The 23131-nt window shown below is 40.4% G+C and overlaps 1 protein-coding gene across 3 annotated transcripts in view; it reads left to right on the forward strand.

Moving 5' to 3' along the window:
- The window catches only part of Nek4 (NIMA related kinase 4), a 30805-nt gene that overhangs the window by 1930 nt on the left and 5744 nt on the right, over positions 1 to 23131 (forward strand). For 2 of the 3 annotated variants that reach the window (XM_048355865.1, XM_048355862.1), the window contains exons 2-13: positions 1008 to 1274; positions 2101 to 2298; positions 2455 to 2562; positions 4893 to 5047; positions 9733 to 9874; positions 11987 to 12394; positions 14764 to 14916; positions 15350 to 15496; positions 17156 to 17222; positions 17906 to 18012; positions 20393 to 20481; positions 22571 to 22776. In XM_048355865.1, the coding sequence (XP_048211822.1) occupies positions 1161 to 1274; positions 2101 to 2298; positions 2455 to 2562; positions 4893 to 5047; positions 9733 to 9874; positions 11987 to 12394; positions 14764 to 14916; positions 15350 to 15496; positions 17156 to 17222; positions 17906 to 18012; positions 20393 to 20481; positions 22571 to 22776 (1894 nt within the window). In that variant the 5' untranslated portion in view covers positions 1008 to 1160. The remainder of the gene's footprint in view (positions 1 to 1007; positions 1275 to 2100; positions 2299 to 2454; positions 2563 to 4892; positions 5048 to 9732; positions 9875 to 11986; positions 12395 to 14763; positions 14917 to 15349; positions 15497 to 17155; positions 17223 to 17905; positions 18013 to 20392; positions 20482 to 22570; positions 22777 to 23131) is intronic. The other variant, XM_048355864.1, reaches the window with a different exon arrangement.

Genomic DNA, 23131 nt, shown 5'->3' on the forward strand with positions numbered 1-23131 from the left:
AAACAAAACCCAGCTGTGCTTAGTGCAGTATAAGTCACTGCTCAAATATGACAGGCCATTATAACAGTTAATCTCTCATCCTCATCTCAAAAATCCAATGATTTCCACAGTGCCTACTGAATAAATCTCTTAGGCAAAACATCTAGCACCTACTGGAGACAAGGAAGAATAGTTAAGTTAAATAGTTAAGTCAGGGCTCTCTACTTAGAGAGTTTGCCTGGTATAATTGTGTTGTCTTTTTTGTTGTTCCAGTGCTGGGACTTGAACTCAGGCCTCTTACTCTGACTTGGCTTTTTTGCTCAAGGCCAGCACTCTAGTACCTCTAGTTCTGGCCTTGTGCTCTTGCTTGGCTTTTTCTCTTGGCTGATGGTCCATTTCTGTTTTTTGTTTTGCTTTTTTCCTGGTTAATCGGAGATAGGAGTCTTTCTGATTTGTCTCCCAACTGGCTTAATCCTCAGATCTCAACCTGTTGAGTAGCTAGGATTCTAGACATGACCATCTGATGCCCAGCTTGGATTCACTTTTTAGCTATTAATAAAATTATATTTTTGTTTGTTTTGTCTTTCCCTTAAGGCAGGATTTCAATATGTTACTCAAGCTGACTTCACTTCTCTGAGCTCACTTTTGCTTGGGCCTCTAACTGCAGGCATTTGGCTCAAGGAAATTGTAAAATACAGATGAAAAGAATATTTTGTTGACCACACAGAGCCATAAGTCTAACTTTTATTATTAAAAAAAAAACCCTATCATTATCTGGGCTGGGGAGGTAAATGGTGGAGTTCTTGTCTAATGTGCACGAGGCCCTAGATTTGATACCCAGCCTTGCAAAAACAAACAAGTATCATTAGTCAGAACAATTTTATGCTTCCCCAAAAACAAAGAAATAGATTTTCTTACAGGCTCTAAAAGGTCCATTTTAAGCACTTTCATGAGAGCACTTAGATACTTTGGAACCTACAGAACTGCATGTTTACTTGTACATTATAAAAATGTGTTTTCTTCATTAGTATGTCATCAAAAAACTGAACCTCCGAAATGCCTCCAGCAGAGAGCGGCGAGCTGCTGAACAGGAGGCTCAGCTCTTGTCTCAGCTGAAGCACCCCAACATTGTCACCTACAAAGAGTCATGGGAGGGAGGAGATGGTCTTCTCTACATTGTCATGGGCTTCTGCGAAGGAGGTGATCTGTACCGGAAGCTCAAGGAGCAGAAAGGACAGCTTCTGCCCGAGAGTCAGGTGGTAGAGTGGTTTGTACAGATCGCCATGGCTTTACAGGTACCACCTCCACTCAGCATCCCACTTGTTCCAACATAGCAGGAGGTCGCCAGCTGTATTTTAGAAAACAAAATTCCCAAAATGCTTAATGAAAAGAAATTTTTGGAAAGCCCACTTGTAAGCTGAAGTCAGTCCCTCTTGCTCCTTACAGTGCTTCTAAGTGAAATCTTGATTTAAGTAGATAGGCTTAATATATAGCTGGAAGGAATCCACTTCTTTACTCTGAATTGAAAAAGAACCAAGAATGGCCATGCTTACTATTAGCTGGACACCTGTGTCATGCTGAAAGGGAGCTAGGCTGATTCATGTTGCTGTAACTGGGGCTTTGGCTTCCAGCCTGTTGTGGCCGGGGGCTGCAAATGCAAGACAAGTTTGTGTTTTAATATGCACATACTGGTTTGGTTTTTTTTTTGCACATACTGTGTTTAAACTATCACTAGAACTAGAAATACTTATCCAAAATTAATCTTGTTTAAATTTTCAGATACTCTGTTTAAATAAAAATGATTCTTGTTATACTTGAAGATGTTATTAAGTTTAGGATTTCATTAGTGGGAGTTTGTTAGTATATATTTTTAACTAGATCCAGCTGTAGCCCTTAAATTACCAGGAAACAATTTTGGAAAATACTAGATCAGTTAGTGCATAGAACTTAATTTTTTTAAATCACTTTGGAAGTTGTAAATGAGACCTCATTTAAATATTACAGTTTTGGTAGGTAGTACTATGATTCTTTAATTCACAACTACTGAAGATTCAGAGGAAGCCGGAACAAATAAGTAAATCAGTATATTTACATGTAACAATATTTTATTTTTCTTCCCAGTATTTACATGAGAAACATATCCTTCATCGAGACCTGAAGACTCAAAATGTCTTCCTAACAAGAACAAACATCATCAAAGTGGGTGACCTAGGAATCGCACGGGTGTTAGAAAATAATAGTGACATGGCGAGCACCCTCATAGGCACACCCTATTACATGAGCCCTGAATTGTTCTCAAACAAACCCTACAACTATAAGGTAAGATTGGGCTGTGTATGCTGGCTCACCTTGTCTCTGAGAGTTTGCTCAGAGTTTCAGAACCCATCTGATGAGTTAAGTAGGAATTATCTGTGAATTAGGATTATGTAACTAAGGTATTTTAACATTGAACCATTTACTGTTTTTCTTTTGTAGTCTGATGTTTGGGCTTTGGGATGCTGTGTCTATGAAATGGCCACTCTGAAGCATGCTTTCAATGCAAAAGACATGAATTCTTTAGTTTACCGGATTATTGAAGGAAAGGTAAACAGATAATCTAGAACTAATTGAGCAAGATTGATATAGCTACTGACAAGATCATTGATGATTTTTTTCCTTTTTTTCTTTTTCTTATACATGCAGAACAAGTACTTTACCACTGAAATATAGCGCCAGCCTTTGTTGATTGTTTTGATTACTTATTAAGTAGTCATTGATACTGTGTTAATAGTTAGGAATGATGGGTCCCTTCTGTGGAGCCAGGTTGAAGTTGAGGAGAATGGATCAGTCATTTCTTAATGCTAATTTGTAAAGGTGGTATAGTAGTTCCAAAGAACCAGATTTTTAAACCAGTAGTCAGGCAACATACAGGTTCTTTGAGAAGCTATTAGTTTCCTAGTTACTTAGAAAGCTGGGATCTGAGAACTGTGGTTTGAAGCCAGCCTGAGTCAGAAATTCTTAGTGACTCTTAATTTCCAATTATCCAACAAGGGCTGGGAATATGGCCTAGTGGTAAAGTGCTCGCCTTGTATACATGAAGCCCTGGGTTCAATTCCTCAACACCACATATATAGAAAAAAGCCAGAAGTGGAGCTGTAGCTCAAGAGGTAGAGTGCTAGCCTTGAGCAAAAAGAAGCCAGGGACAGTGCTCAGGTCCTGAGTCCAAGCCTCAGGGCTGGCAACAAAAACAAAACAAATAAACAATCCAATTATTCAACAAAAGGCCAGGAAGTGGAGGTATGGCTCAAGTGGTTGAGTGCCAGCCTTGAACAAAAAAGCCATATGAGTGGGGGAAACCCTGAGTTCAAGCCCCAGTTATGGCACAAAAAGAGGGGGACTTTATTTGAAATATAGCTAAAGCCAAAAGGGTTGGGATTGTGGCTCAAGTTTTAGGGCCCAAGGGCCTGATTTCAAACCGTAGAAAAAGAATGGAGTGAAACCTCTCTTTATTTGTATCCCTGCCTTTAAACAGACATAACTCTGGATATATGAACATATACTTGCTACCAGAAAAAAAAATAAACTGAAATGGAGTCAGGCTGTAGATAGTATTATAAAACTTAGGTTTTCTTTTTGGCTGTGCTACAATTTGAATTCAGGGCTTTACCACTAAGCTATACTTCCAGCTCTGTTTTTTTGCTGTGGGGCGTGTGTGTGTGTGTGTGTGTGTGTGTGTGTGTGTGTGTGTGTGTGTGCATGCTGGTCCTGGTGTTTGAACTTTCTTTTTGGCTGTGCTACAATTTGAATTCAGGGCTTTACCACTAAGCTATACTTCCAGCTCTGTTTTTTTGCTGTGGGGCGTGTGTGTGTGTGTGTGTGTGTGTGTGTGTGTGTGTGTGTGTGTGTGCATGCTGGTCCTGGTGTTTGAACTTGGGGCCTGTGTGCTGTTCCTGAGCTTTTCTGCTAAAAGCTAGCACTCTACCACTTGAGCTCCACTTACAGCTTTTTGGTGGTTAATTGGAGATAAAAAGTCTCATGAACTTTCCTGCCTGGGCTGGCTTTGAACCAGGGTTCTCAGATTTCAGCCTCCTTGGTAGTTAGGATTACAGGCATAAGCCACTGGCACCTGGGTTTGCTGGTTAGTTTCAGGCTAAGGTCTTATTTCTTGTCCCGGCTCATGCCTGAACTTGGATCCACTTGCTTTAGGCTTACTATAATTGCTGGTATCAGAGATATTTGCCACCCTGTCCCAGCTTTCTTCTGTGGAAATGGAGTCTCATGGTGGGAGTTTCTGCCCAGGCTGTCATGGAAATGCACTTCTCTTAATCTCAGCCTTTCACATAGCATAATATAGGTTGTGCCCCTGCACCCTGCTGTAGGTTGACAAGGAGTCTTTTCTGCCTGAGCTGACTACAAACCACGATTTTCTCAAACTCAACCTCCCAGGTAGCTAAGTTTAAAGTTGAGCCAGTGCCACCTGGCACACAGCTTGCATTTTTTTTAAATGTATGAGGAACATATTTCCTGGTCAGTACTTGACTTTTTTTTTTTTTTACAGGAACTGCCTAGTATTATAAGAATATACCACAATTTATATCACAACTCCTCTGTGGACATATTTAAGTTGTTCCTACTTGTTGACTACTGGAAGAACAATGCTGCCTTAACCATTTCAATATATGCATCTTTAGAACAATTTATGCTCTAATTTCTGAAGAAGAAATTTCTAAAATGAGGCTGTTGGGTTGAAGGCAATAGTTTATTTTCTTAAACCTGCTGTTACAACCTGATACCAGTAGACTTACTGTAGATCAATATGCTGATTCCTGCCTACTTCTGTGGATAAATAATTTGAATAACTGGTACCTTCTACTCTCTTTCATTTTGCTTTACAGGATCATTAGCCCTAATTATAGTATTGTTTTTCTTTATAGCTTCCACCAATGCCAAAAATTTATAGCCCAGAGTTGGCAGAACTGATCAGAACAATGCTGAGCAGACGGCCTGAAGAAAGACCCTCTGTGAGGAGCATCCTAAGGCAGCCTTACATAAAACACCAAATATCCTTATTTTTGGAGGCCACAAAAGCGTAAGATATTTCTCTTGAAAATAACAGGGCTAAATAGGTGGTATAAAACATGAGAGCTTCTGTAATTTTCATATCTAGGAATTTATAGTTATTTTTTTAAATGCTAGTACTAGGGTTTGAACTCAGGACCTGACCACTTGGCTTTCTCCACTAAAATATCCTTAGTTTTTTCTACTTAACACTTGTGTTCTACCACTTGAGCCACAGCTCTACTACTGGCAGCTTCTTCTTCTTCTTCCTCCTTCTCTTTTTTCTTTCTCCTTGTCCTTCTTCTCTTCTTCCTCTTCCTCCTTTTTTTTTTTGTCAGTCCTGGGGCTTGGACTCAGGGCCTGAGCACTGTCCCTGGCTTCTTTTTGCTCAAAGCTAGCATCTTCCACTTGAGCCACAGCGCCACTTCTGGCTTTTTCTGTATATTTGGTACTTTGGAATCAAACCCAGGGCTTTATGCATTCTAGGCAAGTACTCTATCGCTAGGCTTCATTCCCAGCCCCTACCACTAGCTTTTTGATGGCAAATTGGAGACATAAGTTGCATAGACTTTTCTGCTGTCTCCCAACCTCAATCCTCAGCGTTCAGAACAGCTAGGATTATAAGTGTGAACCACCAGCTACTGGCCCTGAGTTTTCTTTAAACAGGAAGTAAAACAGCATGATTAGTATATGGGAGAAGGCAAAATTCTACCCTCCAAGGGTTTTTTTGCCTGGCCTCGAGAAGTTAATTGGCATATGATAACTTAACAGGAGAAAAATATACACCATTTGTTTTGTTTTTGTTGCCAGTCCTGGGGCATGGACTGAGGGCCTGAGTACTGTCCCTGGCTTCTTTTTGCTCAAGGCTAGCACTCTACTTGAGCCACATATATGTGGTGCTGTGGAATCGAACCCAGGGCTTCATGTATACAAGGCGAGCACTTTACCACTAGGCCATATTCCCAGCCCCAGTTCGTTTTAACAGAAGTTAAACAGTAGCTCTCATGAAGACCCAAAGAAGTGGCAAAGCCTAAATGCATTTTTACTTATCTGAGCAGAGGAAAAATAACTATGAACTATATGGAGAATGGAGAAGCCAAAGGAAGATTAGGTTGGTTTGGTTTGATTTATTTATTTATTTATTTATTTATTTATTTATTTATTTATTTATTTATTGCCAGTACTGGAGCTTGAACTCAGGCCCTGGGCACTGTCCCTGAGCTTCTTTTGTTCAAGGCTAGCACTCTACCACTTACTTTAGCCACAGTGCCACTTCTGGCCTTTTCTCTTTATGTGGCACTGAGGAATAGAACTCAGGGCTTCATGCATGCTAGATAAGCACTCTACCACTAAACTGAATTCCCAGCCCCTCAACTTTGCTTTTTTTTTTTAAGATTATTATTATTTTTTTAAATTTTATTTTTTTTGGCCAGTCCTGGGCCTTGGACTCAGGGCCTGAGCACTGTCCCTGGCTTCCTTTTGCTCAAGGCTAGCACTCTGCCACTTGAGCCACAGCGCCACTTCTGGCCATTTTCTGTATATGTGGTGCTGGGGAATCGAACCTAGGGCCTCATGTATACAAGGCAAGCACTCTTGCCACTAGGCCATATCCCCAGCCCCAAGATTATTATTTTTTATTAATTAAATTTTGTTGACAAGGTGTTGTGCAAAAGGGGTACATTTATATAATAAGGCAGTGAGTACATTTCTTTTTTTTTCTTTTTTTTTTTTGCCGTCCTGGGCCTTGGACTCAGGGCCTGAGCACTGTCCCTGGCTTCTTTTTGCTCAGGGCTATCACTCTGCCACCTGAGCCACAGTGCCACTTCTGGCCATTTTTTATATATGTGGTGCTGGGGAATCGAACCCAGGACTTCATGTATACGAGGCAAGCACTCTTGCCACTAGGCCATATTCCCAGCCCCTTGAGTACATTTCTTGTTTTTCTTTCCCTTCCCTAGATCAGGTAGGCATATATACAATACCCACTGTACCAAAATCATATACGGTAACCATGTAGCATACGCCAAAGGAAATTCACCTAGAACTTTAAATGTAACGTCAACAACATCCTACTGTGTCCGTCTCTTGGAGTTGTTTTGGCTTATCCTCGTCTTATATGATCATATGTACATAGCTGTTGAGCTATTGTGATCCACTGATAGGTCTATTCTAGACCTTTTTATGTTTAGTAGTTGTTTGGTTTTAGATACATAACGTAAGGTCGCTGATCCAAACCTGTGGAAATACCATTTGAAAAGAAGTTTGTTGTTGGGGCTGGGAATATGGCCTAGTGGCAAGAGCACTTGCCTCCTACACATGAAGCTCTCGGTTCGATTCCCCAGCCCCACATATATGGAAAACGGCCAGAAGGGACGCTGTGGCTCAGGTGGCAGAGTGGTAGCCTTGAGCAGGAAGAAGCCAGGGATGGTGCTCAGGCCCTGAGTCCAAGGCCCAGGACTGGCCAAAAAAAAAAAAAAAAAAAGAAGTTTGTTGTTTTGCTGACCTGGTCTCTACTGTCCCCCTCCACCCTAACAGTCATATATCAAGGAGACCATGCCCCTTTGTTCTCTGTGTTCTAGGCTTGTCTCGCTCAATAGTATTTGTTCAAGTTCTGACCATTTCCCTGAGAATACCAATATGTTATAATTTCTAATTGCTATGTAGTATTCCATTGTGTATAGGCACCACATTTTTTGTATCCATTCATCTGTAGTGGGGCGTCTGGGTTGTTTCCATATTTTGGCTATTGTACAGCAATAAACATGGATGTGCAGATGTCTTTATGATAGCCTGAGACCTGTTGTTCAGGATAGATGCCTAGGAGTGGTATGGCTGGGTCATAGGGTATGTCTATGTTGAGCTTTTTGAGGAACCTCCATACTGTTCTCGAAAGTGGTTGTACTAATTTGCACTCCCACCAACAATGGAGAAGGGTTCCTCTTTCCCCGCATCCCTTCCAGCATTTGTTACTGGCTGAGTTCAGAGTACAGGCCATTCTAACTGGAGTGAGGTGGTATCTCAGGGTTGTTTTTATTTGCATTTCCTTTACTGCCAGGGATGTTGAACATTTCCTCATATGTTTCTTTGCCATTTTTGTCTCTTCTCCTGTGAAGTCTCTCTTTAGCTCCTTTGCCCATTTAATAATTGGTTTACTGGGTTTGGAGGGGGTTAGTTTTTTGAGTTCTCTGTAGTTGACGGATATTAGGCCTTTGTTGCTGTGCTGGTGAAGATCCTTTCCCATATGGTTGGCTGTCTTTCTAGTTTGGGGGCTATGTCTTTAGCTGTGCAGAAACTTTTTATTTTGTAGTAGTCCCTTTGTTGAGTCTCTCCCCTATCTGTTGTGCCCCTGGGACTATCAACTTTGCTTTCTTAATGATGAAAATGTTACTTTCCTTCTGGTATGTGAGTTTTGTCTTCAGCTTTCAGGAATCAGGAGGAGAGGGTTAGATCACCCTTTTTACACTGCTTTTCTTTTCCTTCCTTCCTTCCTTCCTTCCTTCCTTCCTTCCTTCCTTCCTTCCTTCCTTCAAATAGTGATCCTCAGATCTTATTCTGAATAGCTAAGATTACAAGCATGAGCCACCAATGTTGTGCTTGAGCTTCATCTTTTTTTTTTTGAAAGTCACTTCTACTGCCAAGAGAAAACTCAGAGTTGTAAATGAAGTTGAAAAAAATTTATTTTTGCACATTTATTTCAGGAATTTTTATATGCTCAATTTCAAAAAGCATGGGCTTTGTAAATAGAAGATAAGTATAAAGGAATGGAAAGAGGAATTCGCTTCAAAGAAATGAATGGCAAGGCGCATCTTAATCTAGGGTGCATTTGAACCAAGATACCTGCTTTGTCTAGGAAGCAGCATTTTTTAATTTGTCAACACGGGGCCTCTCACGGCATCAGGAAGCCAGGCTCAGTGGCTGCCTGGCTCCACTAATGAGCTCAGCTGTTGTATTTTGTTTTTGAGGTCTTTTCAACTTTGAAATGGCTAGCTTACAGACAGGCATAGCCATGGCTTAATAAGGACCACCATTTTGTTCACATTATTTATAATTTTCAAACAGACCTTTGTTCTTACATTATTCTCATCTTCATGCTGTCCTTGAATTTTCTGCAAGTGTAGGCTACTAAGACAGGTTATGATACTACACCTATATACATTTATCCTCAAGTCAGAAAATGTACACTTCTTACTCTCAAAACTGGCAAAACAGTTGTGGCTTTATTGTGAACATGTGAAGCTTAACCTTGTACTTCTGCATGTGAGGGTTTTTATTTTGGAATAGTTTCATACCTACAGAAAAGTTGTGGAGTAGTACAGAATTTTATTACCTCTGCATCTGTTCTTTCTGCCTTAGCATCTGACATTATACAGTACCTTTGTCAAAACTAACTCCAGATTTTATGTGGCTTTCACTAGTCTTTAAAGTCAATTTTCTGTTCCAGGATTCAGGATTCCATCCAGAATACCATAATACATTTAGTTCTCAGTGTTTCCTTAATCTCTTGGGGTCTGTGGTAATTTTTTGCTTTCTTTGTTTCTTGTAACCTTGACTATTTTGAAGACATATTTTATAAAATGCCATGTAGGTTTTTTAAAGCCTATTCTCTGTTAATTGGTGTAGTTGTATATGGAAGTATAATACATACACACACTTTTCACATATACATAAACCCCTTAATCTTCACTCTGTTGATTATAACCTTTCTTCTTCATAAAGAAAAACTTCCAAAAATAACATAAAAAATGGTGACTCAAAATCCAAGCCTGTGGATGCAGTGGTTTCCAGAAAGGCAGAATCAGACCACGATGCGATCGTCCCCCACCCTCAGTGTTCTGGCGCTTCCAGGACATATGTCATGGTATGTTTGTTTTTAAAGGATCATGTTTTAGAATCTATGTAACAAAGTAGATTATCTAAGAAAATTATCTACTAGGGAAATGATTATGCTTTATTTAAAATTCTGTTGTGTTGTGCAATTACTTCTGCATTAAAAGGAAAAAATACTGGTGAGGTCAGGTTTTTTAAAGTTACTGCATCTACAGCCTGTCAACTTATGCATGAAGTCAGTACTTTAATAAGTTTTCAGACGAAATGTGCATAACATTAACCATTTTAAAGTAGATAATTATGTAGATACTGTATATTCAGAGTGTGGTATAGCCATTACTTCTTATCTAGTTCTAAAGTGTTTCCATCAGCCCTAAGGAAATCCTATGTGTTAAGCAGTCACTGCCCATTTCTTCCTTACCTGGCAACTGCCAAAGTGTTTTCTATTTCAGGGAATGTACCTACCCTGGAAATTTCACCTAAATGGAATCATATAATGTGACCTTTTATGTCTGGCTTTCTTAGTGTGTTTTGAAGGTTCCTCCATGCAGAATATATCATTATCTCAGTTCTTTCTAGGCTTAATTGTTAGTCCAATGTATGTGTGTAGCACACATAAGTTTACCTATTCACCTATTGATAAACATTGGGATGTTTTTCTCCTGTGAGGAATTGCTGTGAACATTTATGTGCCTGCGTTTGAATACCCATTTTCCATTCTTAGGGACATATACCTAGGAATAGGATTGCTGGGTTAAATGGTTAATTATAAGTTTAACTTTTTTGGGGGGGGGGGGGGGCGGGGGCCAGTCCTAGGCCGTGAACTCAGGGCCTGAGCACTGTCCTGGCTTCTTTTTTGCTCAAGGTTAGCACTCTGCCACTTGAGCCACAGCGCCACTTCTGGCCATTTTCTGTATATGTGGTGCTGAGGAATCGAACCCAGGGCCTCATGTATACGAGGCAAGCACTCTTGCCACTAGGCCATATTCCCAGCCCTTATAAGTTTAACTTGTTGAGGCATCCCATATTGTTTTCCCAGTAGCTCTGTCATCTCATACTCAACACTTGTTGTGTTTTGGTCTTATTTTTTATTTATATATATTGTCGAAATAATAGGTTTAATTATGAAAGTATCATATATGTATATAATGTACTTTGATCGTATTCATTTTCACATTATCTGCCCTATTTTCCTTTCTCACACGGTCCCCTTCTCTGTTTTTGTTTGTTTGTTTGGGGTCTTTTTTTTGGATGTGTGTGTGTGCACTGGTCCTGGGGCTTGAACTCAGGATCTAGGTGGTGTCCCCAAGATTTTTTTTTGCCCAAGGTTACCACTGTACCACTTCAGCCACAGCTCCACTTCTGGCTTTTTTGGTAGTTAATTGGTGGTAAGAGTCTTATGGACTTTCTTGCCCCGGCTGGCTTGGAACCGTGATCCTCAGATCTCAGCCTCCTGAGTAATGAATTTTACAGGTGTGAGCCACCAGCACCTGCCTTTGTGGCTCAAGAGATAGAGTGCTAACCCTGAGAAAGAAGAAGCCAGGGACAGTGAAGTGCTAAGGCTCTGAGTTCAAGCAAAAAAAAAAAAAAAAGTTCAAACTGGGCACCAGTGTCTCATATATATGATCCTAGCTACCCAGGATCCCGTTTGAAGCCATCCCAGATAGACAAACCAGAGAAACTCTTTATCTCCAGTTAACTCCAGAGCCTAGTAACCATGTCCCATTTCTGTTTCTATGAATTTTCCTGTCCTAGGTATTTTATCTAAGTAAAATTACTTATATATCCTTTTGTGTCTTTTTTACTTAGCATATTTTCAGGTTTATCTACTTCATAGTATATGTTCAAATTTCCTTTTTAAGGCTGAATAATATTCTGTGTATACCACATTTTGTTTATTCATCAGCTGATGAACATTTGGGTTGTTTCCACTTTAGGGCTATTTTGAATAATGCTTCTAGAAACATTGGTAGATACATATCTCCTTGAATTCCTGCTTTTAGTTCTTTGGAGTATATGGAATTGCTGAGATATATGCTAATTGTGTGCTTAACTTTTTAAAGAAACTATGTTCCACTTTAAGTTAATTTTTGTATGTGATATGAGGACTGCTATGCTAACTTGGAAACATGCTTTTGCTCAGGGTGAAGAAGACAATTGTTTGTCCCAAGAGAGACCTGTGGTCATTGGTCCCTTGAAATCACCTGTTAGTCCAAAAGGCCACACTGGCCAATTAGACATGAGCAAGACTACAGAATCACTAGCTACGATTAGTAGAGTAAATATTGACATCTTACCTGCAGAAAGAAGGGACTTAATGAATGATGGCTCAGTTCAAGAGAATCAGCCTAGCTCATTAGATGCTGCTAATGAGCTAGGTCAGTGCACCATTTCTCAAGTGAAAGAGGAGAAGCCACAAGACAACCTGGAATCCAGGGCTCAGCCTGAAATCCTGATTCCCATGTGGTACTCTGATAATGGCTATGGGGAAGGAAATGAACCAGTGAACCCACCCCAGCACCTAAACAAAGACCAGAAGCCAAAGGACCAGGTAAGTAATATGTACTAGGAGTGATGTATCCTAGGGGACAGATACGTTTTTGGAGACAGCATGGTTACAAAGTGTGGGTCTGCTCTGGTTTCTTAAATTTGGAAATCAGCTATTCTGTGTACCAGTTTAAATTTAGAAGGGTTGTTTTCATCACTCAAAAAAAAATTCCATGTTCAGTTATACTCTCTCTTCTCCTTCCCTCAACCCTTGTAACATTTGTCCCCATGGATTTGCCTATTTGGACATTTCTTTAATAAATAGAGTAATACAATGTATTACCTTTTGTGTCTGGCTTTAAACATGTTTTCAAAATTTTCCCATGGTGTAGTCTCTACCAGTATTCTTTTTATTGCCAAGTAAATTCTTCTGGATATACCTGTTATAATTTATGTATCTTTTCTTTAGTTCATGATATTTGGGTTGTTCATACTTTTTGGTTACTGTGGATGATGCTGTTATGAATTTGTATTTTATTTGTTTTTGTAGTGCTGGGACCAGACATAAGGCCATGAATATGCCAGGCTGGTAGCTCTACCACTGAACTCAGCCCTGCAATGAATATCTGTGCATATGTTTTTGTATGGATATGTCTTTTCAGTTCTGCTGGGTAAAGATGTAGGAATGGAATTTCTGGGTTCTGTGGTAACTGCTTAACTCTTTGAGGAACCACAAACCTGTTTTCCAAACTACAAAGCTATCAACTACTAGCAGCATTATATAAGGTTTCACTTTTTCCACAGTTCTTGCCAACACGTACTCTTATCCCTCATTTGATCATAGCTATCATCATAATGGGTATGCAGTAGTTCTTAGTGTAGTTTTGAACTAGTGATATTGAGCTTTTTGGTCAGTCCTGGGGCTTGAACTCAGGGCCTGGGTGCTGTCCCTGAGCTCTTTTGTTCAAGGCTAGCACTCTACCACTTTGAGCTACAGTTCCCCTTCTGGTTTTTGAGTGGTTAATTGGAGATAAGAGTCTCACGGGGACTTTTCTAACTGGGCTGGCTTTGAACCAAGATCCTCAAATCCCAGAATCCTGAGTAGATAGGATTACAGGCATGAGCTACCAGTGCCCAGCTTGAACATCTTTTATATGCATATTGGCCATTGTGTACTTCCTTTGGAGAAGTAGCCTATTCAGATATTTTGCCAATTTTTAACTGGTTTAATCTTTTTCTTTTTTTTTCTGGTCCTGGGGCTTAACTCAGGACCTGGGTGCTGTCCCCGAGCCTCTTTGTGCTCAAAACTAGGGCTCTACCTCTTGAGTCACAGTGCCACTTCCAGCTTTTTCTGAAATAAGAGATAAGAGATTGGAGATAAGAGTTTCATGTACTTTCCTGCCCAATCCTCAGATCTCAGCCTCCTGAGTAGGTAGGATTACAGGCTTGAGCCCCTAGTGCCTGCCTTGTCTTGTCTTTTTATTGTTGAATTGAGAGTTATGTATCTATTCTAGTCCTTTATTAGGCATAAATTTTTATATGGGGAGGGGGAAGCAACCACAACATTTGAATAACTAATGGAAGCATTTTGTCTTTACTGCATATAAGTTGACACTGCTTATAAGTACTCATTTTGAGAAAGAGAACAATTCATTTTTATTTTGCAATATTAGAAGTAGGGATAGAGCTAAGAATATGGCGTAGTGGCAAGAGTGCTTGCCTCATATACATGAAGACCTGGGTTTGATTCCTCAGCACCTTATATACAGAAAAAGCCAGAAGTGTCACTGTGGCTCAAGTGGTAGAGTGCTAGCCTTGAACAAAAAGAAACCAGGAACAATGCTCAGGCCCTGAGGTCAAGCCTCAGGACTGGCAAAAAAAAAAAAAAAGAAGAAGTAGGTTTAGAGGGTTTGGCATTTGAACTTCAGTAGTCTATTTCAGCTGGGCACTGGTGGCTCACACCTGTACTCCAGCTACTCAGGACTCTGAGATCTGAAGATCATGATTTAAAGCTAGCCCTGGCAGGAAAGTCAGTGAGACTCTTTAGTTAAACACCAAAACATAAGAAGTGGGGCTATGGCTCTAGCGATAGAGCACTAACCTTGACCAAAAGAGCTTAGGGGGCTGGGGATATAGCCTAGTGGCAAGAGTGCCTGCCTCGGATACATGAGGCCCTAGGTTCGATTCCCCAGCACCACATATACAGAAAATGGCCAGAAGCGGCGCTGTGGCTCAAGTGGCACAGTGCTAGCCTTGAGCAAAAAGAAGCCAGGGACAGTGCTCAGGCCCTGAGTCCAAGGCCCAGGACTGGCCAAAAAAAAAAAAAAAAAGAGCTTAGGGACAGCACTCATGCCCTGAGTTCAAGCCACACACACACACACACACTATTCTCTGGAGTTCTTCTGTATATGTTTGCTTTGTTTTATTTTTAAGGAACAAGTTGCTGGTGAATATGCTATGAAAAAACAGGGTACAATCCATCTAGGTTTGCAGCCACACAATTCTGAGTGTGACCCGTCCCTCTCCCGACAGCGATGGCAGAAGAGAAGAGACCAACAGACTGAGCACAGTGAGAGAAAGAGCCAGGTCAGCAGAGATCTGATCTGTTGAGATGCTCCAAATCATGCTCCTGTTTGATTAGTACAATTAACAGTTGCCAAAAGGCTTTTAGATAATTTAAGGAGCATAAAGGGAACATAGCAAGGGTGAGATGTTTTTAAATATCATTTTATTGGAAATACAGTAAGAACACCAGTCTTCCCCAGCAAGAATGGGAGTTAAAGAGAACAATTCTCTCATCCACTGTACAATATCATGTCACCCCTTTTCTTAGAGTACTTTCCATAGGTAGCTTTTCTTGAGATCTTAGAGGATCATTCCTTTTATGTAAAAAAAAAAAAAAATGCAGTGTTTAGAGACAAGTCACTAACAAATATTCAGGGGGACTGGCCAATAGGGGAACTTTGGAAATGGCTGTATATGAAACTGACAATCTGTTCTCCTTTTTAAATTATTTAAGTTCAAAGAGGCACCTCCTCAGTTTTTGCCTTCTCATCCTACTGTTGGAAAAGTGAATGTCATATCAACGCAAAATGTTGAAAAACAAAGTAGACTAGCCAGTGAGTCTGTGTGCTGTTCTAGGAGCATCGAAGTATCATCATCAAAGGTTTGTGAGTGTGTGTGTGTGTGTGTGAGAGAGAGAGAGAGAGAGAGAGAGAGAGAGAGAGAGAGAGAAAGGGGGGAAAGAGAAAGAGAAAGGGGAGGAGAAAGGGAGAGAGAGAATGAGTTTTATTTGTCCTGTTTTGTTTTTTGAGATGCTATTTCTTCATATAACCCAGGCCAGCCTGGGTTGAGATCCTGCTTCAGCCTCCTGAATGCTATGTTTACTGGCATTGACATCATGCCTAGCTCTTATGGTTTTTTTTTTTTTTTTGGCCAGTCCTGGGTCTTGGACTCAGGGCCTGAGCACTGTCCCTGGCTTCTTCCCGCTCAAGGCTAGCACTCTGCCACTTGAGCCACAGCGCCGCTTCTGGCCGTTTTCTATATATGTGGTGCTGGGGAATTGAACCTAGGGCCTCGTGTATCCGAGGCAGGCACTCTTGCCACTAGGCTATATCCCCAGCCCTTATGTTTTTTGTTTTTTGTTTTTTTTGCAAGTCCTGGGGCTTGGACTCAGGGCTTGAGCACTGTCCCTGGCTTCTTTTGCCCTCTACCTCTTGAGCCACAGCACCACTTCCAGCTTTTTCTGTTTATGTGGTGCTGAGGAATCAAACCCAGGGCTTTGTGCATGCTAGGTAAGTGCTCTACTGTTCAGCCACATTCCCAGCCCTTATATTGGGTTTTTAAAAAAACCTTCTTATAAAACTTTTTAGTTGTAAAATCTTGTGCATACTGTGGAATATTATATTAAAATATCTCAGGAAAAATTCTCAGCCCTGCTTTTCTGCTCAACACTGGAAAGGACTAAGTTGTGATTCACAGCAGAAGCTTTGATTGAAACACATAGCTTCTGTGATTTCAGAGATGATCATTTGCTGTTAGCTAAGGAGATCAAGTAGGTTTTGTATAAGAAATGAAAAAAGCAAGGCCAGGTGCTTATAGCTCATATGTGTAATCCTACATGCCTGGGAAGAATGGTGACCATAGATATTGAGGCCAGCCTGGGCAGAAAAGTTCATGAATCCCCTTTTCAATCCATACCTGGGTGCAGTGGTGTATACCTATCATCCCAAGCTATATGGGAGACTGATATTGGGAGGATGAGGCCAGTTGGAGCAGAAAAATCTTTGACACTCACCTCTACAGAAGGAAGCTTGACAAAGTGGCACATGCCTATGATAACAGAAACAACAGGAAGTCTAAGTAGGCAGGTTGCAGTTGAGATGCATGCCTGAGCAGGAAGTGAAACCTCATCTTAAAAATAACCAGTGAAGGGCTGGGAATGTGGCTTAGTGATAGAGTGCTTGCCTAGCATGCAGGAAGCCCTGGGTTCAATCCTTCAGTATGACATAAACAGAAAAAGCCGGAAGTGGCACTGTGGCTTAAGTGCTAGACCTTGAGCAAAAGGAGCTCAGGTACAGTGCCCAGGCCTAGAATTCAAGCCTCAGGACTGGCAAAAAGGAAGAAAGGAAGGAAGGCAGGGGAGGGGAGTGGAATGGAAGGGAAGGGAGAAAGAAAGGCAGAAAAAGAGAAAAAGAAGGAAGAAAGGAAGAAAGAAAGAGAAGTGAGTAGGAATGGAAATGACTGTGACTTTCTAAGAAAGGAAGTAGGAGAAAGGAAGGAAGGAAGGAGTAGGAATGGAAATGACTGTGACTTTCTTTAAAAGGATCGACCATTATCAGCCAGAGAGAGGAGACGGCTAAAGCAGTTACAGGAAGAGATGTTCCCTTCAGGTAAAGTTGGCCTCTTTTTTCATCTAAATGGCAACTGATGGTTTGGCTCATGGTCATAAGCACTGGTTCTACTTGTGAGGTATTTAGATTTTCAGGAGGCAATACTTCTTTGGGGGCATTGACTTGGGAGATTCAAAACATTTATTAAATAAGCCTTTTAGAAAATTATAGGCTTTTGAGTCTGGAATATATGTCATTGGAGAAAGAGGATATTAGAAAAGAGAGCAAAGGAATTTGAATGGCAGTAACTTCTGGGAGGTTTCTGGCTGGGAGTCAAGTGGATGTTTAACTCATTTTCACATCCAGAAATGCTCTTTTCTAAGGAGCAGAGAGGAAGTCAGGGGAGGTGCTGCCTTGGGCTGAGGGCTGTGCTCATTCCTATTACCACTGTGTAAATGTGGTACTAGCAGTTTTCATGTATTCAGTGCTGCCTCCAGCACTATGGTAAGCATCTTAAGGGCATTATTTCATATTTATAGAAACTGCCAAACTGCAGCAATGACGAAAACTAAGTTCTAAGGGGTTTAGGGAACTTGCCCATAGTTACAGAGGTGGTAGACTCAGAACTACGATTTGAACTAAGGTGTCTATAGTGATGATAAATGTGCTGTTGGAATTACTTCTGTTCATTTGAGACCACCCAGCCCACTATAAATAGCTGCTGGGGATGTTCATTTTTTCAGGCCCTTCAGTGAGGAAAACTCTGAGTGCAGCTTGGTCAGGGAAACCACGGGAGGAAGGCCATCCCACCCCTACTCAACGGCTCTCTTCTGACTGCAGTATTACTCAGGTGTGTCATCATTTCTACATCAGGCAAGCCTAATATAGAAAACTTCATGAATGTCAGCTCCATGTATTTTAGGGGTAAGGTTGGTTAAGTATACCTATTGCCTCTTGATAAAGAAAGGAACTGGTAAATTATAAGATTGTGTTTGATCCATTAAGGGAAGACTATTTTCAAGTATTTTTGTGAACATGTGGTAATCTAGTTTAAAAATCTATTTGGGGATTGAGAGGCCCATAAAGTGCCTACAAAGCCTAGATTTGATCCTCAGTACTGGAAAAGAAAAATCTGATTATTTAAGCAAGACTTTATTTGAACTCCTACTAGGCTATACATTGTTACCAGTATGCTCATCTTCGGCCAAACTGTAATTTCTCACCATTCCTAAATTTTGTCTTTATGTCAAATTAGGTCACCTTCTTTCCTGTGGATGATGTAGGAATGCCACCTAGGGGCTAAATAAGTAATTGCAAGGTTTCTAAACCTGCGTTCACCTCTATCCTACACCTGACACTCATTTTTCCTGCCATTTGAAAATAATGAAAGTGGTGTTCCTTTAACAGTATCACTTAGTTATTTCACTAATTGAGGCTTCTATCTCCATTTCTCCAAGTTATAAATTTTGTGTTAATTATATCAAGTATTTTTTTTTCTTTTGCTGGCCCTGGGACTTGAACTCAGGGCTTGTGTGCTGTCCCTGATTATCTTTGTGCTCAAGGCTAGTACTGTACTGCTTGAAGCATGGTGCTACTTTTGTCCTTTTCTGAATAGTTTACTGGAGATAAGAGTCTCACAGATTTTTCTGCCTGGGCTGGCTTTGAACTTTGATCTCAGATCTCAGCCTCCCGGAGTAGCTAGGATTACAGGCATGAGCCCTGCTCATATAATCTTTTAAAACAGAAAGTACAGAAAATATGTTGCCTTGATGTATATAGAATTCTGTAAACAGCAATATTCCTTATGCAAAAAGGCCTTGCTTACCAATAAACCAATTATGAAATGGGCAAAGGAGCTAAAGAGAGACCTCACAAGAGAAGAGATAAAAATGGCAAAGAAACATATGAGGAAATGTTCAACATCCCTGGCAGTAAAGGAAATGCAAATAAGAACAACCCTGAGATACCACCTCACTCCAGTTAGAATGGCCTGTACTCTGAACTCAGGCAACAACAAATGCTGGAGGGGATGTGGGGAAAGAGGAACCCTTCTCCACTGTTGGTGGGAGTGCAAATTAGTACAACCACTTTGGAGAACAGTTTGGAGGTTCCTCAAAAAGCTCAACATAGACCTAGCCTATGACCCAGCCATACCACTCCTAGGCATCTATCCTGAACAACAGGCCTCAAGATATCAAAAAGACATCTGCACTCCCATGTTTATCGCTGCACAATTCACAATAGCCAAAATATGGAAACAACCCAGATGCCTCTCCACAGATGAATGGATCCAAAAAATATGGTACCTAAACACAATGGAATACTACATAGCGATTAGAAATGGTGAAATATTGGTATTCGCAGGGAAATGGTCAGAACTTGAACAAATAATGTTGAGCGAGACAAGCCTAAAACACAGAAAACAAAGGCATGATCTCCTTGATATACGACTGTTAAGGTGGGGGGAGTGGGAGACAGTAGAGACCAGGTCTGCGAAACCAAAAACTTCCTGTCAAATGGTATTTCCCACAGGTTTGGGTCAGCGACCCTACATTATGTAACTAAAACCAAACAACTACTCAGCACATAAAGATCAAAAATAGACCTCTCAGTGGATCACAATAGCTCAAAATCTATGTATATATGTTCATATAAGACAAGGATAAGCAAACTCTATTGTTGACGTTATATTTAAAGTCCTAGGTGAATTTCCTTTGGCTTAGGCCATGTGGCTACTGTATATGTTTTTGGTACACTGTATATTGTATATATGTCTACTTGATCTAGGGAAGGGAAAGAAAAACAGGGTGTAAGATATCACAAGAAATGTACACACTGCCCTATTATGTAACTGTACCCCTTTTGCACACCGTGTCAAAAATTTTTTTTAATTAATAAAAAAAGAAAAAGAAAGGCCTTGCTTAGGTGCTGACACACTAGAACTAATAATCCATTCTCTTCCAGGAAGGAAATTTCTTCACAATTGAGACTCATCAGAGCCTTGTAAAACTTCACCTTGATGTTTCTTAGACTTCATTTGGGAATATCATGAGTGAATTGTGGGCATCATTTGGATAAAATAACTTCAATTTTTGTGTTTGTTAGTTTCTCCTGCTAAATTGCAGTAGGGGCGTATTATATCCAGTCATTGCCTCTATCTAATATTGTTTCTTGGGTTATATTCTGGTTGTGTTATCACAGGCAATTTTATTTTTTCCAAACATTAATAGGAAAGAAAACAGATTCATTCTCTGTCTGAGGATGAGTTAAGTTCTTCTACAAGTTCAACAGATAAGTCAGATGGAGACTCTAGGGAAGGGTAAGTTCTATCTCCTGTCAGGAGCTGTTTCTGTTTGAATCAATACTAAATGTACATATATGGTGGCATTCTGAATTGTACTAGTCTCATTGGTAACATTGTAGTTTGTGGTACATGCTAGAACTAAAAATATCTCTTCTATGAATGAAATCTAATTTTTATTCAGAATTCTTATAGTGCCTTCTTAGATCTATGAGTTAGTTTTCATCAGATTTGGAAAAGTTTTGGCCATTGTTTCTAAAGGTTTTTTTGGATCTCCTATTGCCCTTTGGGATTCTGTGTACTCACATGCAGATTAGACTGCTTAACATTCAAAAACATCAATGCTCTTCTCATTCCTTTTTTTTCAATTTTCATAGATTCTTTTACTGTATCTTGTGTTCACTATGCCTTTCTTTTCCTTCCTCTTTCCTTCTCTCTTTTCTTTCTATATAGGCTGTAGTTACTAGGCAAGTGCTTTATCACTTTAGCCTCTAGCCAACAACTTTTCCTCTGCAGTGTCTAGTCTGTTAATTTTGTCCCATATATTTAACATATTGTATTTTTTAACCTGGAAAAAATGGACTTAGGCTTGCTTTATGTCTTGCATGTCTCTCTAGCATTTTCATGTTTCTCTCTAGCATGATTTTATATAACCACTTTAATGTCTCATCTAATTCTATCACTTGTGTCACTTCTATTAATTGTTTTTGTTTTTTCTTCACAAATACGTAGTGCTTTTCTACTTCTTTGCATTCCTGGCATCCAACTTTTTCTGACTGGATGTCAGACTTTGTGAGTTTTATCTCATTGAGGGCTGTCACTTCTGTTTCCTTAAATACCCTTGAGCTTTATAGTTAGGTATAGTTAAGTACTTGGAAATGGTTGAGGAGAATTTATATACAGATTTTGGGGATGCTGCTTTGGGTCCTTCTCCAAGATTCCTTTCTTGTTTTCTATTGGCACTGGTTGCCTTGAATGTTGTCCCTTGATTTTGCACTCTAGAAAGACTAGGTTTCCTTCTGTACTTTGAGCTACTTGTGATCTCTCTTCCAGACTCTGTCAGCAGATTTTTATTCATTCTCCGTTGCCTTTATGTAGTTGATTTTGTGAACAGATTATTTAAGGGAGGGTCGGTCTATAGGCTTGCATAGGCATTTGGAAGCAGAATTGCCTAAAGGTCATTTTGCAGCTAACTCTGTGCATGTGTGTGCATGTATATGGGTCATGGGTCTTGAACTTAGGACCTGGGTGCTGTTTCTGAGCTTTTGTGCTTGATGTTAGTGCTCTACCACTTGAGGCACAGCTCAATTTCTAGCTTTTTGGTAGTTAATTGGAGTCTCACAGACTTGCCTGCCTGGGCTGGCTTTGACTCAGATTCTTACATCTCAGCCTCTTGAATGGCTAGGATTATAGATGTGAGCCACTGGTGCTCAGATGCACCCAAATTGTAATAAAAAATTCTCATAAGGGCTGGGAATGTGGTTTAGCAGTAGAATACTTGCCTAGTGTGCGTGAAGCCCTAGGTTCGATTTCTTAGTACCACATAAACAGAAAAACCTGGAAGTGGCGCTGTGGCTCAAGTGGTAGAGTGCTAGCCTTGAGCAAAAAGAAGCCAGGGAAAGTGCTCAGACCCTGAGTTCAAGCCCCAGGACTAGCAGAAAAAAAAAGAAAAAAAAGATAATTCTCATAAGTGGTTTGCCAGTGGCTCATGCCTATAATTCTAGCTACCCAGGAGGCTGAGTTCAAGGTTTGAAGCCAATTCTGGGCAGACAAATCCAAAAGATTCCTATCCCCAATTAATCAGTCAAAAGTGTCAGAACTAGAAGTGTGGCTCAAGTGGTAGAGCACAGGAAGAGCTCAAGGCTGTGAATTCCAAGCCCCAGTTCTAAAACAACAACAACAACAAAGCTAAACTAATAAACAACAGGGCTGGAGACATAGCTCAAGTGGTAGAGTGCTAGCCATGCAAGTTGAGCAAACAGGCCAAGCAAGTGCAACACCCTGAGTTCAAGCCAGAAGAAGGGCTAGGGGGGAAGAAAAGAGGAGGAGGAGGAAGAAAAGAAAATTTTCATGATGCCAAGTACAAGGAGAATTTTCCCCCTTGCAGGAAAAGTCATACAAATGAAATGAGTGACTTGGTTCAACTGATGACTCAGACCCTTAAACTGGATTCTAAAGACAGCTGTGAAGATAGAGTGGTACAAAATCCAGTGCCAGAATTCAAACTTCATCGGAAGTATCGTGATACGCTAATGCTTCATGGAAAAGTTGCTGAAGAAGCAGAGGAACTCCAGTTTAAAGAGCTGCCTGCAGGTGATCAGGTTATTCTTTTATAGAAATCTAGGAAATGTGTTTATTAGAGGAACTAATACCTATAGTTTAGGCTTCTACAATTTTATTTTGGTATCTGCATAAAAGGTATATCTTACTTTATGTAACAAGCATGAAAAGTAACATTTAAAGATAAATGTAAATAAGTCAACATTAGCTGGGTATTGTAATATGCTCCTGGAAGTCTAGCACCTAGGAGACTGAGGCAGGAGGTGTATGAGTTGTAGGCTAACCTTGGCTACATAGTGATAATGTGTATATGTCTGTGTGTGTGTGTGTGTGTGTATGTATATGTATATTAGGCTGGCAGTATAACTCAGTGGTAAGGTGCTTGCCT

The sequence above is a fragment of the Perognathus longimembris genome, chromosome 10 (assembly GCF_023159225.1).
Source record: "Perognathus longimembris pacificus isolate PPM17 chromosome 10, ASM2315922v1, whole genome shotgun sequence".
Classification (NCBI taxonomy): domain Eukaryota; kingdom Metazoa; phylum Chordata; class Mammalia; order Rodentia; family Heteromyidae; genus Perognathus; species Perognathus longimembris.